The sequence below is a fragment of the Papio anubis genome, chromosome 8 (assembly GCF_008728515.1).
Source record: "Papio anubis isolate 15944 chromosome 8, Panubis1.0, whole genome shotgun sequence".
In the NCBI taxonomy this organism is placed as follows: domain Eukaryota; kingdom Metazoa; phylum Chordata; class Mammalia; order Primates; family Cercopithecidae; genus Papio; species Papio anubis.
Window position 1 is genome coordinate 58,929,801 of NC_044983.1, and position 17,654 is coordinate 58,947,454.

At 36.5% G+C, this 17,654-nt stretch overlaps 1 protein-coding gene across 11 annotated transcripts in view; it reads left to right on the plus strand.

The window, feature by feature from the left end:
- YTHDF3 (YTH N6-methyladenosine RNA binding protein 3) overlaps nucleotides 1-17,318 on the plus strand; it is a 42,483-nt gene extending 25,165 nt beyond the window's left edge. For 4 of the 11 annotated variants that reach the window (XM_021942377.2, XM_017962054.3, XM_021942385.2 and 1 more), the window contains one exon: nucleotides 14,227-17,318. In XM_021942377.2, the coding sequence (XP_021798069.1) occupies nucleotides 14,227-14,250 (24 nt within the window). In that variant the 3' untranslated portion in view covers nucleotides 14,251-17,318. Of the gene's footprint in view, nucleotides 1-8,589; nucleotides 8,991-14,226 lie in introns of those variants that run through there. The other 7 variants (XM_021942378.2, XM_021942382.2, XM_021942383.2 and 4 more) reach the window with 3 other exon arrangements.
- Nucleotides 17,319-17,654: the final 336 nt, after the last annotated feature.

A 17,654-nucleotide genomic window follows, 5' to 3' on the forward strand; every position in this document is an offset into this window, starting at 1 on the left:
TTGGGGAGGCCAAAGCAGGAGTAACACATGAGCCTAGGAGTTCAAGACTACCCTGGGCAACATAGTGAGACTCTCTATTTACAAGAGAGAGAGAGAGAGTGTGTGTGTGTGTGTGTGTGTGTGTCAAGGTCTCACTCCCATCACCCAGGCTGGAGTGCAGTGGTGTGATCATAAGTTCACTACAGCCTTGACTTCCCAGGCTCAAGTGATTCTTTTACCTCAGGCTCCCAAGTACCTGTGACTACAGGCATGCGCCACCACGCCCATCTAATTTTTCCTTTGTTTAGTAGAGACAGAGTTTTGCCCTGTTGCCCAGGTTGGTTTAGAACTTACAGACTCAAGCGCTCTACGCACCTTGGCCTCTCAAAGTTCTGGGATTACAGGCATGAATCACCACACCTGGCCCTACAAAAAATTTAAAAATTAGCCAAGTGTGGTGTTAAGTGCCAGTATTCCCAACTACTTGGGAGGCTGAGTTTGGAGTATTACTTGAGCCTGGGAAGTTGAAGCTGCAGTTAGCCATGATTGCACCACTGAACTCCAGCTTGGGCGACAGAAGTCTGTCTCTTAAAAAGAAAAAAAAAATTAAAGACTGAGCGTGGTGGCTCAACACCTGTAATCACAGCACTTTGGGAGGCCAAGGCGGGAGGATCACTTGAGGTCAGGAGTTTGAGACCAGCCTGGCCAACATGGTGAAACCCTGTCTCTACCAAAAATATAAAAATTAGTGAAGCGTGCTGGCAAGCACCTGTAATCCCAGCTCCTTGGGAGGCTGCGGCAGGAGAATCCCAGGAGGCGGAACCCAGGAGGCGGAAGTTGCAGTGAGTCGAGATTGTGCCACTGCACTCCATCCTGGGCTACAGAGCAAGACTCCATCTTAAAAAAAAAAAAAAAAAGAAAAGAATAAAAAAGGACAAAGACAAAATTTTAAAAGCTTCCTGAGTAAAAGACAAATTACCTACAAAGAAAGGAGAATCAGACTGTCATCAGAATTCTATAGCCCTGGATACTCAAATTTAAAATCTTTATTTTTGGGTTGAGAGGGATGAAGAGGAGTGGTTTGTGGAATTTTACCTGTAACGATGAGTGTTTAATTATATCAGTGAGGTGGGTTGGAGAGGGTTGAGGGAGTAAAAGAAATATAGACTTAAAAAAAGAAATGTAGACTTAAAAGAGCTTAGCCACATGCTGTTCATGAAAACCATACTTAAAGTGTTTCAGCAGAATGAAAAAGAATTCAAGAAGGAACAACAGCCCGTAGCACCTGGTTATACTAGAACAAATATCTCTTAGCAGGGACCCTATGTGTATTTTATGTTACACAGGTTGACATTGTTTATAGAGGATCAGAACTTTTGGCCATCTCATCCTGCCTGCTTAATTGGCATTATCGTCCTTCACGCCTGACAATGTGGGCCCTTGGTTGGGAACCACTGACCTTGGAGAATTGAAGGAAGCTAAAAAGAAATAAAATTTCTAGATAGCCTTTGTCATATTGGAAGATAACCTCTGAAAGAGCAGGATTGACTTTGCTCTCTGCTGAATCCCTAGCACCTAGCAAAATGCTTAGCACACAGTAGGTCTGAAGTAGACATTTGTTAAATGTGTAAATGCTTTGAAGAATCTCTTCCCATTTGCAAAGTATGAATGTCTGTAGGATTTTTTCTTTTTTATAGGTGTAATCGCTGTGTTTCTTGATCAATGAAGTTATATAAAATGCTGTCTGTTGGTGTTTTTCATTTGTAGAAATGGACAGTAGAATATGAAAGATTTAATTATATTTAGAACAGAATGTTATGAGATGGAATGGGACGAGTTTAAGGAAGAGTAAATCACTTATTTTCTAATCTTTCTGACAGTAGCATAATTCTTTAAAGATATATCAAGGAACAGTACCTTAAGCATATTGTTTCAAATCATAAGCATAGCCACTGGAATAATTAAAAATAGTGTGGCTTGTAGTATAGAAGTGGGATATACCATATTCACTGTGATATGGTAAATTACTCATGTACAGTGGGAATCGATAGTGTCTGAATTGATAAGCAATTTTTGTATTAGTATGCTATTTAAATTCATAATGGCAACCCCTCAGAGGAACTGAATAATAGAAGGAAAAAGAAAACTAACTAATAAAAATCCTGAGTATATTTGTCCAGTATAAATTCAAATAATCTGCATAGCAGTAGAATCTACTTTTGACTATTGAGGTGATTCTTTCTTTTGATATTTTTCCATTGTTGTAGTGAATGTGAGTCATTTAAATCCCCCTATATTCCTTCGTTCTTGTAAATCTTCATTAATTAGGAAACATAATCTGAGACTATTTTTGGTTCAGTTGCTCTTTTAATTCCACATAGGAATAATTAGAGTTTTCAGTTGCCTATAACATTGAGATAAACTTTCAAATCATGGCATTATTTATCCCCCCGAAAGAGATGGAGCCCTGCAGTTTATGCAGAAATAAGCAAGGCATAATTATAGTAAAATCTCTAGAATTTTCTGTGTATTTTAGTTCTTTATGCTGTTACATAGTTGGGCATTTCTTTTTCTTTTTCTTTTTTTTTCTTTTTTCTTTTTTTTTGAAACGGAGTCTCGCTCAGTCGCCCAGGCTGGAGTGCAGTGGCGCCATCTCAGCTCACTGCAAGCTCCGCCTCCCGGGTTCATGCCATTCTCCTGCCTCGGGGACTACAGGCGCCCGCCACCACGCCCAGCTAATTTTTTGCATTTTTAGTAGAGACGGGGTTTCACCCTGTTAGCCAGGATGGTCTCGATCTCCTGACCTTGTGATCCACCCGCCTCAGCCTCCGAAAGCGCTGGGATTACAGGCGTGAGCCACTGCGCCCGGCCTTCTTTTTCTTTTTTCTTTTTTTTTTTTTTTTTGGATACAGAGTCTTGCTCTGTCACCCAGGCTGGAGTACAGTGGCACAGTCTGGGCTCACTGCAGTCTCCATCTTTGGGATTCAAGCGATTCTCATGCCTCAGCCTCCCGAGTAGCCAGGACTACAGGTGTGCGCCACCATGCCCGGCTAATTTTTGTATTTTTAGTAGAGATGGGATTTCACCATGTTGGCCAGGCTGGTCTCGAACTCCTGATCGTCAGGTCATCCGCCCACCTCGGCCTTCCAAAGTGCTGGGATTACAGACTTGAGCCACCATGCCTGGCCAAGTTGGGCATTTCTGAAGATTTAAGTTTTAGTGCCTGATACAATTTTTTTCATATTTGGAATAACTTTGAAATGATGTTAGGTCTATCTTAGAGTACTCAACTTTGTGTTAACATAGAAGAAATTACTTCAAAAATAGTTATACCTGTGACAACAGCAAACATTTCCCTGGCGGTTTTTAATGATGTGGGTTGAAATCTATCCTATTACCCTTTGGTAAATTTTTCTATGGTTATAGTTCTCTGTTGCTGAAAAGGTTGATTGTAATTAACAGAAACAAATTTAATATGTAAAATCTACTTTTCCTTTGATCATCGTAAAATTTGAAGAATGTTTTCCTAGAAAGTGAAGTTGGGCCCAGGATGTAACACTTTTGAGACAATAAACTTTTATGTAACATATTTAATTAAATAATGTTACATATTTAATTAAATAATTACTTGATAAAAACATTGAATGGTATTTTGAATAGTCAAGATGATTGAGTTTTTACTTCAGTGTTACTCTATTCTGAACTTGGTAAATATTTTTTATGAGTTAGAATTGGAAAGGGGGTGCTTCAGTTAACATTATATTGATTTGTTTTTATTTTTTTCTCAGATTATTAATAGTGGTTATGTTTCAATGCTGATAACTGTATCAAGTTAATCATAGATCTTTGGGAGATACTTCCTCCATACTGTAATTGTGAGGTAATTAAATTGGACAGAATTTCATTTATAGTCATTTCTTGGTATATACAGGGGATTACTCCAGGACCCTTGTGAATACCAAAATCTGCACATACTCAAGCTCTGCAGTTGCCTCTCCCTCCATATAGGCATGTTTTACATCCCTTGAATACTGCGTTTTTTATCTCTTTAGTTGAAATCATTATAAATGGACTCCTGCAGTTCAAACCAGTGTTTGTTAAAGGGTCAGCTGTGTTTCATTTATCTTTTTCTTCAGCAGTTACATAACCTGAATAGCACATATATTTAACCTTAGGTGGATATGAAATATCTTATGTTTCCACAAATAATTTAAATCATTAAATTATTCCAGTTTAATAGTTTATTTTAAATGTGACATGCAGTTTCTTAAAGTATGTGTGTCCAAGGAAAGAAAATATTTTTTCATGAATAGAAAGCTGTATTTACTGAAGATAAGAGTTATTCTTCCATAAGCGTCGTTTGAGGTGCTTAACTGACTTTACCTGTTTCTTGGAATGGCTTAAACATTTTTTTTAATTTATAAAAATCTGTTGGGTATTTTACCCTACTCGTACATGAATACTGTTGAAGTTAGGGAGAGATATCACAGCTCCATTCTCTGTACTTTGGCCTTTGTTGTATTAAATGAGTAGGGATAGTGTTTGGTCTGTTGTGAATTGCTGTCTCAGTTACTTGTGACTGCCTAATAAATTTCTCCAAAAGTCGTTGGCTTAAAACATACAGTTTTTGCATGTCAGAAATCTGGGCACAGCTTGTCTGAGCCCTCAGCCTTAGGGCCTCTCACAAGGCTGCAGTCAAGGCTGGGCTTGAGGTCTCATTGTGAATACTCTGCTGATGAAAGATATGCGTCCAAACTCATGTGGTTGTTGGCAGAATTCAGTTTCTCAAGGGTTGTTGGACTAAGATCCTCAGTTCCTGTTGGCTGTATGCCAGAGCCTGCCTATACTCTGTTCCTTGCCACATGGGACTTTCCCATAGGAGGCTTGCTTCATCAAAGCGAGCAAGCTGAGAGGGCAGTAGAGTAAGCTGAGGAGACAGTAGCTACCAGGACGGAAGTCACAGTCTTTTGTAACTTAATTACCGAAGTGACACCCTGTGGCCTCTGCTGAATTTTTTCAAATTTTTAAAATTTTTAAATTTCTTTTAAAACTTAATTTTTAAATTTCTTTCATTTTTCTTTTCTTTCTTTTTTTTTTTTTCCTTATTCTTTAATTTGAGATACTGGGGATTGAACCCCTGCTGAAATCTGTTGATTAGAAGCAATTCATTCATTGGGTCCAGGCCACACTCGGGGGAGGGGATTTATAAGGGTGCGAATACCTGGATGCAGAGACCATTGTGGTACTGCCTGCCACAACTCTTTTGAACCTTTTAATGGGTGGACCATATGGTTACATCAAATCGTGCTACCTGATTTGAATTTGTGGTGGTCTGGCAGTGTTTGTTATGATTATCAGGTCTTCAAATTTTTATTTGTAAACCAAAAAATTAGATTAAAGCCTTATTCAATTTAAAACATGTTATCTTTATTCCTAGCAAATACAATTTTGATTGGGAGTTTCAGGGTGTCAAGGTGAATTTTTAGGATGGGCCTTGAATGATAATATGTAGGATTTCATAATAAAGTCAAGACAGGCTTTCAGAGCCTAGGGTATTGTGATATGTTGAAGTAATCTAAAATAGTTGAAACTTAGGGAGGGGAGGCAGTACAGAAAAAGGGATTAAGTTGGAAAGATAAATCACAAGTTGAAGACATTTTATTCAGCAGGCATTTTTGAACATGCTAGACATTTTAAGGGATAGAGCTCGTTAAGAAAATTTCTGTCTTCAAGGAGCTAAAGTCTGATAGTATTGAGGAGTCATTTTTAAAATTTTTAAGCAAGGAAGTTACATACAAATTAGGTATGTTGAAGTGTCACTCTAGAAATATCTAAGTCTTCAATCAAACAAGGATTGCAAAAAATGAGAGAAATATCTAAGCCATTGCATGTATTTATGTAGAGATTTACAGCCAGGTGTGGTGGCTCATGCCTGTGATCGCAGGATTTTGGGAAAGTGAGGCAGGGGGTTTGCTTGAGGCCAGGAGTTTGAGACCACACTGGCCATCATAGACCCTGTCTCTATATTTAGAATAAAAAATAAAGGTTTATATTATGTTTTCCATTACATAGGAAATTATGTGAATGCCAGTAAAACCTTTATTTTACTACTATTTCTTCATTTCGTTAACAGCATAAGTAACATTGTATGCATAAAATTGTACTTACAGTTGGTTTCTAGTTAATAAATGTAATTTACCAGATGTTGAGTTAATCATTTTCATTGTAGAGAATCCTCACCAAACTTTACATTGCACTCTAATTTCTGAGTGAAATTGACTTCACTGTTTTTGGCTGAAAATTCTGAATTTATTGAAAGATGATTCAGCTCTGGTATTGTCTGCATTTGACACGCTTGATATACTTAAACTATTAGTGAACAATTCTGCATGTGAAAGACGGTCTAGAATATAATAATTATTTTTATTTTATCAAAAAGAGCCCAAAGTTTGGCATCCCAAATAAAATTGCATATGCATTCCTTTGCTTGGCTTTAAGAGCCTCCGTTACCAGATCTTTTTTCCTGATATTTCTTCCAGCACACATCTTGTGTTCTAATCAACCTGTGTCGTCATGTATTTAGATCCTGCAAGTTCCTTTCTTAACTGTGTTCCCTCATTCAACAGATAAATAATAAACGGTACTCTAAACCACCAAAGATAAATAACCCTTTGTAGAACTCAGTCTACTTAGGAAGCCAAATGTTTATTTCCTCTCTGGAGAATTTTGCAATGCTAGAGCCTCATTAAAATGTAAATGTAAGTTGAAGAAATCTGAAGAGTTGATTTCCAAAACAGAACATCTCCATCCCCAAAACATAATCATTTTCCTTTCCCCTGATAATTGTATAGTTTTGAAATTAGTTTTAGAGTGCGGAATTGGTTTGTTTCCTTTACAATTTTGTCCTTTGCTTTTTTAATGCCAGAGGATCCATCCTGTTCTTGGGACAGTGCATGCTAGAAGCATATCTAAGTATTATAGCACTTTAAAGGTGGACATATGTGCAGGCTTTGAGCAGCTGGGGTTTTATCCATCTGCTACTGCCCTTGTTCTACTCTTTTTTTTTTTTTTTTTTTTTTTTTTTGGGGGGGCTCGCTCTTGTTGCCTAGGCTGGAGTGCAATAGCGTAGTCTTGGCTCACTGCAACCTCCACCTCCTGGGTACAAGTGATTCTCCTGCCCCAGCCTCCCGAGTAGCTGGGTTTACAGGTGCCCGCCACCACACCCAGCTGATATTTTGTATTTTTATAGAGACAGGGTTTTGACATGTTTGTCAGGCTGGTCTCAAACCCCTGACCTCAGGTGATCCACCCGCCTCAGCTTCCCAAAGTGCTGAGATTACAGGCATGAGCCACCGCAGCTGGCCCTTGTTCTACTCTTTAGCATGAATTTTTTTAAACCTATCAGCCACCTATGCAGATTTCATTCCTGGTAAGTCATTAATTTTCCTAAATAATTGAATCTATTAGATGTTTTAATTTCATTGTTCGTTTATGAACGTCGTCTTTTCTTGAAACACGCACACTGTGATTTTTATTCTTAATTTTAAAATGCAGTCTGCTGGGCACGGTGGCTCACGCCTGTAATCCTATCACTTTGGAAGGCCAAGGCACATGGATCACCTGAGGTCAGGAGTTCTAGACCAGCCTGGCCAACATGGTGAAAACCTGTCTCTACTAAAAATACAAAAATTAACTGGGCGTGGTGGCAGAAGCCTGTAATCCCAGCTACTCGAGAGGCTTGAGACACGAGAATTGCTTGAACCTGGGAGGCGGAAGTTGTAGTGAGCCGAGATTGTGCCACCGCACTCCAGCCTGGGTGACGAGCGAAACTCCGTCTCAAAAAAAAAAAAAATGCAGTCTGATATATTCCCTGGCTTTAACTTTTGGGTGAAATTTCAGTAACACTTTTATCCTCATAAACAATAAGGATAAGCAGGGCAACCATTAAAATAGTAATACCTTATAGAATATATATATACACACACACATATTTCTGCAATAGGGTATTTGTTATTTGGTAGTTGTATGCAAGTTGTAGTTTACTAAATTTAGTGATTTTTTAAAACTTTATTTCAAAATAATTTTAGATTTACAGAAATGTTTCAGAGATTACAGGGAATTTCTGTATATTCTTTATTCATTTTCCCTAATATTAACACAGAATCATAGTACAGTTATTTAAACTAAGAGATGAACATTGGTACAATATTAACTAAATTACAGAGATTTTCCACATTTTCCCAGTTTTCTCACTGATGTCGTTTTCTTTTTCAAGATCTAGTCTGGACACTAACATTGATTACATTTAGTTGTCTCTTTACTCTCCTCTAAGCTGTTATAGTTTCTCCATCTTGCTTTGTTTACCATTACATTTTTAAGGAGTACTTGTCAGGTATTTTGTAAGATATCCCTCAATTTCTGTTTGGCTGATATTTTCTCATGATTAGACTAGGGCTTATGGATTTTTAAGAAGTATACCACAGAAGTGATGTATCCTCTTCATCTCATCATATATCTTATTACTAGCGATCTTAACTTCGATTGGTTAAAGTGGTGTCTGCTAGGTTTCTCCACCATAAAATGTTCTGTTTTCTCCTTTGTGTACCCTAGAGGCAAGTCATGCACTGTGCAGTCTACACTTGAGGAAATCAGGCCCCACCCACCGCAAAGAGGAATATCAAAGACTTTGTGACATTTTTTGTTGTTTATCACCCTTCTGTTTGTTCTTTTTTCTACTTCTGGAATATTCATTTTTGTCTTGGATCTGTCTTCTCTTTTTTTTTTTTTTTTTGTGCTTTCCATTTCTTTATTCTTGCTCTGTGATGTGAGATATTTCTTGGATTTAATATTCTACTCCACAAATGAAGCAGTGACCATTTCTCCCTTAATTAATCTACTGAATTTTTCAATTCGAAAATCAAGATTCTAAGCTACAAAATTGTTTTTATGTTTGTTGCTTTTTTTTGAGATGGAGTTTTGCTCTTGTTGTCCAGGCTGGAGTGCAATGGCGTGATCTTGGCTCAGCGCAACCTCCACCTCCTGGCCAGGGTCAAGCGATTCTCCTGCCTCAGCCTCCCCAGTAACTGGGATTACAGGCATGTGCCACCATGCCCAGCTAATTTTGTGTTATTTAGTAGAGATGACGTTTCTCCATGTTGGTCAGGATGGTCTCAAACTCCTGACCTCAGGCGATCTGCCCACCTCGGCCTCCCAAAGTGTTGGGATTACAGGCGTGAGCCACTGCTCCTAGCTTGTTCGTTGCATTTCATATCAAGTAATATGATTGCTTTTTCTCTTTTTCAGATATTCACTGCCCTTCTTCAGCAGTTCTGTTTTATTGTTTTTTATGTTCTCAGTGTTTATTCTTCTTTTCCTTTTGAATGCTATGGCCTTTTAGATACACAGTTACTTTTTCCCTTGTGGCTCATTTAGACTCAGTTCTGGTTACTGAAATATTGCTAATGGTGATAAACCTACAGAAGATTACAAGGAGAATAAGTCATTTATCTGTCTTGTCTTGTTAAGGGCATGCGGTAGGCTCCTGTTAGGACATTGAAGAAAGTCTTGGTTTTCAGGCTGTTTCCTGGTTTGAAGTCTAGGGAAGTCTTAGCTCCTTTGTTAACCTCTGTGAAAAAGACAGGAGTTCGCAGTAAACTTCCTTCCGGGCTCATTTCCATGTGACAAATTCCAGTCTTTGCTCTAGGATCCTATGCTGGTCTCCAGTGTATTTGCTTAGTTCACGGTGGGGAAGAAGCCCGGTACTGCTTAGTGTTTCCTCAAGAGATTCAGCCCTTAAATTTCAGAATCTGTCCACAGTGTCTTTTTCTAAAGTGTAACTAGGGGCTTAGTCCTTCTCCGAGTATATGGGATCGTGGCTGTTTTTGTGTAATTCAGGTTTCCTTTATCCCCAAGTTACTTTCCAACAACATACCAGTACATGTAATTATGATGTTAACTATGTAATACCTCATTTTATAATAACATCAAAAGTTAATGATATCACTGATAGCTCATAATTTATTTCTTTCTTTTTCTTTTTCTTTCTTTTTTTTTGAGACGGAGTCTGGCTCTGTTTCCCTGACTGGAGTGCAGTGGTGCAATCTTGGCTCACTGCAGCCTTCACCTTGTGGGTTCAAGCAATTCACCTGCTTCAGCCTCCTGAGTAGCTGGGATTACAGGTGTATGCCACCACGCCTGGCTGATTATGTATTTTTAGTAAAAGGGTTTCCCCATGTTGGCCAGGCGGGTCTTGAACTCTTGACCTCAGGTGATCCACCAGCCTCAGCCTCTCAATGTGTGGTATTACAGGCCTGAGCCACTGCACCTGGCCGCTCATCGTTTCTTAGTCTCACGCTTCTAGTGGTCTGTAGCTGATAGTATGCCCATAGATATTGTGTTAAAATATTTTAATAGTAACACTATCAGACACAGTCCATCTTGCTAATATAAATGTGGGGTTTTTTTGGTCTTAAAGCAGAGGTTTTTAAAAAATGGATCATAAACTTTGGGAGGACTTGAGTTCAGTTGATGGATTTTTACCATGCTCTGTGGACTTTCAAATTTGTATTCCACCTAGACCTTTTTCTCCTGTCTGCTACTCATGTATCCAGTTGCCTATTTGACATCTTTATTTAGTTGTCTCATAAGCAGCCTAAATTTACTGTAACTCCTGTTTGTTTGTTTGTTTTTTTTTTGAGACGGAGTTTCACTCTTTTTGGCCAGGCTGCAGTACAGTGGCGCGATCTTGACTCACCGCAACCTCCGCCTCCCGGGTTCAAGTGATTCTCCTACCTCAGCCTCCTGAGTAGCTGGGATTACAGACATGTGCCACCACAGCCAGCTAATTTTGTTTTTTCACTACAGATGGGATTGTTCAGACTGGTCTCGAACTCCTGACCTCAGGTGATCCGCCTGCCACCAGCCTCCCAAAGTGCTGGGATTACAGGTGTGAGCCCCCGTGCCCGGCCATAACTCCTGTTCTTTTGCCTGCTCCAAACTTTATTCATCTTAGTAGAGGAGATGGTATGATACCACTCTCCTTTCAGTTGCTTAGGCCAAAAGTTCTGGGCTCATACTTGATACTTCTTTCTAACCCCTGATCTAATCCATCAGTAAGTCCTGTTGACGTTACTTTCAAATATATACTGAATCCAAGCACTTCTTAGTAACTCCACCTTTTTAAAGTTGTTATTTTTTTGTCTTTAACATTCAGATTTATTGGCATATTAGCATGATTAACATTTTCATTTACTAATAATACTAAGTGTTCATATCTAGACTTCATTTTTAAAAAATCAGTAATTTCAGAGACTTTTCTGTTGTTTTTTTTTTCCCCTCCTCTAGAACGTCAGCTTTTAATTTTGTTTCTCTTTTCTAATTTCCATTATGGTGTTTTGGAGACTGTTAGAACTGTGTTTTAGAAATACCAAACATGATTTTTTTTTCCTTGTTATCTGTTTTATTTCCAAAATTGATGTCAGAAAATGTGATCTGTATGATACTAATTCTTTGACATTAAGATTCACTGGATAGTAGTTCATTGTATACCTTGGTAAAATATGTACCTTGTAATTATTTGTCTCCGTTTTCTGTATTCTGTATACTCAATCTATATTTTTACTAATGTGTAAATGTGTTAAGTTCTCCTGCTCTCTTAGAAATTTGTCAGCTTCTCTTTGTACTTGACAACTTACTAATATATTTAAAATTGTAGTTCTAGTTTAGTATTGTTACAGCTTTTCAAAAACTGTTATGTAGCATGTGGTGACCATTGTGTCTCCAACAGTGGTTTTGAATTTAAGTCCACTGTCTGTTATTAGTATAGTTGTATGAGTATTCATTTGCTTTGTGTTATTGTATGTCTCTATTAGTCTTAACTTCTCTTTCCTTGTGTGTTAGGTTTATTTCTTAAAAATTATGTATAATGGGATTTTAAAGTTTTCTTAGCTGGTATCTGGTGGTTTCATTGATGGGCCTACATTTATTGTGACTCCTAGTTTAAATGATACAAATGTTTATTTCTACCCTCTTGTGCTTTCTAATCTAGATTTTTTTGAAACTCATTCTTCCTTTTCTGTCCTTTTGGGGTATTTTCTTTGTTCTCCCCTTGTCCATTGAGTTGGGAGTTATGCATTTTATATATAGATAGATAGATAGATATGTAATCTGTATATTTTAGTGATTCATGTAAAGTACATAGTTGATTACAATTCAAACTGAAACAGCATAACATGTGGTCCTCATTGTTATAACTGATCATCTTACTGGCATTAAACTACTCTTTGTCTAACTTATCCTTAAGAAAAGTTGCATTTTTTTCCTGTAGTTTCTAGGACTCTTCATGGAGTTGAGAAATTTCTCTCAAGTTTTGATCAGTTATTTTATGGTGAGAATGAGCAGATTGCCGTTATATCTTTTTACTTAATCTCTCTATGTATTTCGTATCTAGCTTATTAGAGTATGCTTCCAAATTTCTCATCTAAAGCTATTTGTTTCCTTTAGCAGTGAATTAAACTTTATGTTACAACTGGTTTGTGAAAAGTTGTAGGACCTTTGTAAAATTAGACTACAGCTTCATGGTACCAAATCCTTGTTTTATCTTTTCTTCCTTTGCTGATATTGTGGGATTTTTGTTTTTGCTTACTCTTTTGAAATGTACTTAATCTAGCTAGCTGTGTCTGTTTTTGTTATTTTAGTCTTCCATTTCAGTGTATCTCACCGATACTCGTTAGTCTATGAAATAGTTTCATTTATAGTTATGTAGTAGGACATTTCTTTTATTAGCTTTATGTATGAAATAATGCTCTGCAAATTTCAGGAATGTATTAAAATAAAAAAGAAAGGACTTTTAGTAACAAACAGCTGAGGTTCTCTTTGAAATTTACAATACAGTTTTCAGGGGATGGAAAACTAAATTGACCACTTGCAAAATATGATTTGTATTTGTTACAGAACATTTTATTTTTACTCATGCAAAAATAAAATGAGAGTAGCAAAAGCAAAGTGAGAGTCTCATAATGTGTTAAACACCAGTGGTTTTCAAAGTACAGTTTCTGGACCAGCAGTCCAGAATCACCTGTGAACTTGTTAGAAATTCAGATTCTCACGTTCCATGTCAGACCTCTGGGGCCCAGACGTGCCATCCAGGTAGGTGACTCTGATACTTGTTTTAGAACCACTAAGTTACACATTAAAACAAGGTTGTACAAACTACTTGATGTGTTCAGTTGATAGGCATGTACAATATTAGTCATTTTTTCATCAGAAATATTAAAAATATTTGATTACTAATAAACGTTATTTGACTCAGTTTAACTTTTGTTCAAGTAGTTTTTGCTTTTTAAAATAGGAATTATAATTTTTCTCCCAATTATGTTATAAGCCAGCATTCAACTGAATTTGTCTAACACTCATCTTTTTTTTTTTTTTTTTTTTTGAGATGGAGTTTTGCTCTTGTTGCCCAGCCTGGAGTGCAACGGTGCGATCTCGGCTCATGGCCACCTCCGCCTCCTGGGTTCAAACGATTTTCCTGCCTCAGGCTCCCCAGTAGCTGGGATTACAGGCATCTGCTGCCACGCCCAGCTAATTTTTATATTTTTAGTAGAGACATGTTGGTCAGGCTGATCTCGAACTCCTGACCTCAGGTGATCCACCTGTCTCGGCCTCCCAAAGTGCTGGGATTATAGGCATGAGCCACGCGCCTGGCCTCGTTTTACTTTTTAGTGCGAAAAGTTATAGTGTGCTGAAAGAGAGAGTGTAAGATATGGAGGAAATTTGTGATTTAAAGTTTTTTTATTAATCTGAAATCTTCATTGAATGCAATTGTACTGCAGTTTAATGCAACTTTTAACCTTTTTCTCCTACCCCTACCTCAACCAATAGCTTTTAGTCTGACACCTCAAGATCAAAAACTCATTGAAAGGTTATAAAGACGTTATTATATTCTCATCATAAACAAACAATAGGGATGTGGAGAGGATCTATACTCTCCTGAAATAGGTCTTTGTGTTTGGGAGTTCTTTATTTAAAATGTTTTGTGGTCTTTGTGTTTGGGAGTTCTTTATTTAAAATGTTTTGTGGTAATAATCTCACTATGGTATATAGAGGTAATTATCAGTTGTTTTTAATTACTTGAATTAGTACTTGAACTTTATGTGGAGATGATTTACATTATATGTGCATATAGTTTAAATCTTTAAATAATGAGAGTTTTTCATTGTAATTCTTTTTGCGTTTTTTTTTTTTCAGGAGAGAAATAGAAACAAACAATAACCATATGAAGATGTCCTGTTAAATTTACAACACTAACGATGTAGACTCTGGAAATGCCTAAAAGAAGACGTTATTAAAGCTTTTTTTCTGCTTAAGGTGACATCTTTGAACACTTTAACACAAAGTTGACTCTTCTCGTAATGGTTTTCATCAGCGCATCTGCCCTTATACTCTCACCAAACACACTTGAGAACTGTAACTTCGTCAAGCACTTTCTGTCCTGAAGCTTTTACCAGTATCTGCTGTCTTTTGTAATTATGCATCCTAGCTAAGGCACAGAAGACTGAATGAATGCAAGGATTCATTAACTCTTTGAATTTGTTAAATACTAACAGTTAACCATTAGAAGTGGTTCAATGATGTAAGAGTCACACTGCTTCAACTTTTTCTTTGTTGTAGTTTTTAAATTGTCGATTTTTAGCTATTTGACAGATTAAAAGCAAAATAATCATGCCATATTTAGTCCTGGAGTTCAAGTCTAAATGTTTATGTGAAAAATTATTGTAGTAAACTTTTAATATGGCAAAGCAACCTTAAGCTCTATTTTAGCCAAATGAAACATAATCTGAAATTATATTAGAACATTTCCCTTGTCTTCAAACTGTTTGGTGTAACAGAATATTGATATGCAGCTTGGTGGATTTCACCAGTTAATGCACATTCTTCTTCCCTCCTCCCCCCATTAATATGTATACTGAAAAATGTGCATTTGTCTGAGGAATTATTTTGTTTGCTACCACTTAATGAATCTCAAAATTTTGAGTAAATGTACCTCAGTCTAATCAGACTTTTTATGACCTTTATAACTACATTTAAAACCCTTAATTCCTATTTCTGGGTGTTTGCGAGCCTGATTGCTATCATGAAGTAAAAATTTATTACTCTAGGTATTCACTAGCTAAATAAACATAGTTCTTGTTTAGCAAGCATATATTGTTCCTCAGCTCTTTTCTCCAGCTTTTGCAGTGTCCTGGCATCCTTAAAATACTTTGAAAATATGGCCTTGATCCATGGATTAAATCAGTATCTAAGTGAATGTGTTGATGTTTTATTGATCAGACCTATATCAGTGGGAATACAGCATATATCTGGATATTCTTATAGTTATCTTTTTAACATCTTATTTTTTTCATTAATTACATATCAACATTAATTTTGTATCTTGAAGCAAATTGATTTTGTATAATTAAATGTGTCAAGCATCTGTATTAATTGATTTGATGGCATAAGGTTATGAAAATAATGTACTGCCCCATGTATTACCGTTCCAAAAGGAGAAAGCTATGTAGAAAGATACATTAAGGGTGAAAATAGCAATACAGTAGATTTGAATACCTTGATGTTTTTGCATTACTTCATTTATGTTTACATCATGTTTAGAAATGTTTGCATTTACTATGGTCTTTGGTCACTTCAGCTCAAAAACCTAGTGATGGATATTTCTTTGAGGCTTTCATTTATATAATTTTGTTTCGTACAATGTTTTTTTAAAATGTGCAAATACTGTATTCAAGTGAAAACAGTATTTGTAGATAACCATAGCTACTACACAGTTCTTTGGTAGTCCCAGTGTAGTTATATCAGTGTTTACTGAAGGGAACATCAAAATATTAATGGTATGTTATAAAATAAAGACTTTCTTAAAGGAAAATTGCACCTATTTTACCTTTTTAAGAGTAAGCCATGAAATCTTGTAACATGTCTCTTAACTATTTATAATGAAAAGTGGCATTTGGGTATAGTCACCACAGCAATGTTCTACATCCCTAAGATTACATAGGTAGGACATGTCAAAGATGACTGTTGTCATTCTGGAGGTCCTATTAGAGAATATTATAAAAGGGTGACCTTGTAGGAAGGATCTGAGTCCTCCCCCTGAGGTTCTCTTTTTCTTGGTGCTTTATTAGCAACTCTGGATATTTTTATAAAACTAGTTACATTATAAACGGTTTCAAACATGTTTAATTTACATTAGGTTTTTATGTAAGAGTGTCATGGAAGCACTCAGCAAGCAGGCTGATTGCAATAGACTCAGACATGTGAATAAGTGTAATTGAGAGTCTATTCATGGTGAGGAGTACATCCCAGTGCCTTTAACCTGGATTTCTAATCTTAAGTGAAATGGGTGCAGCATTCCTTTGGAAAAAAAAAAACTTTTTATTTTCAAGTGATAATTTTGTGTTTTTCTCATATAAGTTTTCTCCAGAGCACCCACCTTCTCTTCCTTCTTGGTCTGTCATTATATTGCAAAATATTTTTCCTCTAAATGAAATTATTACAGGTTGTCTCAAGTACAACCAGCTGAATGTCTCTTAACTGTGGGGACCAAAAGGGAGAGAGCCTGGGGTCTACAAAAGGAGACACATCATCAAATGTTTGAATGATCACAAATTAAGACATTATCAGCCCAGTAAATTTCTTGCTTAATGTTTTTCCAAGTTCTGGCTTGAATATTTCTTATTAAAGTTATCTTATGTGGGTATTTTATTTTGAAAGGTATTATAGTTTGTATATTTAACAGTAAGGAGGAAACTGTAACCAAAATTAGTATTTCTCTATACATATTGGTACTTGAAGATTCCTTTCAAAAGAAATCCAGCCTTTTCCTAATTTTAGTTCTTAATTTCTCTTTTTAATTTAAGTGATCTTTCTAATTCGAAAGCTGTGTTCTTTTTGAATACCATGCATGGGGGTTAAGCTGATGTTAAAACAGTTTGCAATAAAAAAAGAATCAGCTTAAGTTATTTAATCATTTCAAGTGCATTCTGCATCCTTTAAAAATAAGTTTAAGAAATTTAAGAGAATTGTGTTTTCATTAAGTTTTGCATATCTTTTGTTATGCCATGTAAATTCCCTTTTTCGTATGATTAAAGGAAGGTTATGATAAAATGATTAGTTCATTTACATTCACTTGTAGCAATTACATGAGAATTTGAATTTTGTCGTGTTTGGGTTTGTTCATTCCTGTGAATGATGGTACAGTTAGGTGAGATTTTCTGTTATGGTACCCAAACTCACCATTTGGTCCTCTTTAATCTTTGAGGGTTTCAATAAAAATTGTTCACTCATATCTGTGTTCTTTCCATTTTATCTTCATGAGTATGTATTACTTGCCAGAAAATGTAACATTTTTGCCTACTCTTACGGATTTCCTGATACATTTTTCACGTACAAATAGATTATATCACTCCTTCTAGTTGACTATTTAAATGAAGTAGAGGAATTAAACAGATTAATACTACGCTTAGAGCAAAAGAGAAAGAGAAGGCGTGTTTGTTTTTTGTAGCAGGAGGAAATAGTGGCAGCAGCGAATAATCCTAACGCCCCACTCTTGGTACCAAGGAATGCTTTTCTGACATTGTCTGCATTACCTCTTGGGATTGATAGTTTATGTCGATAAGATC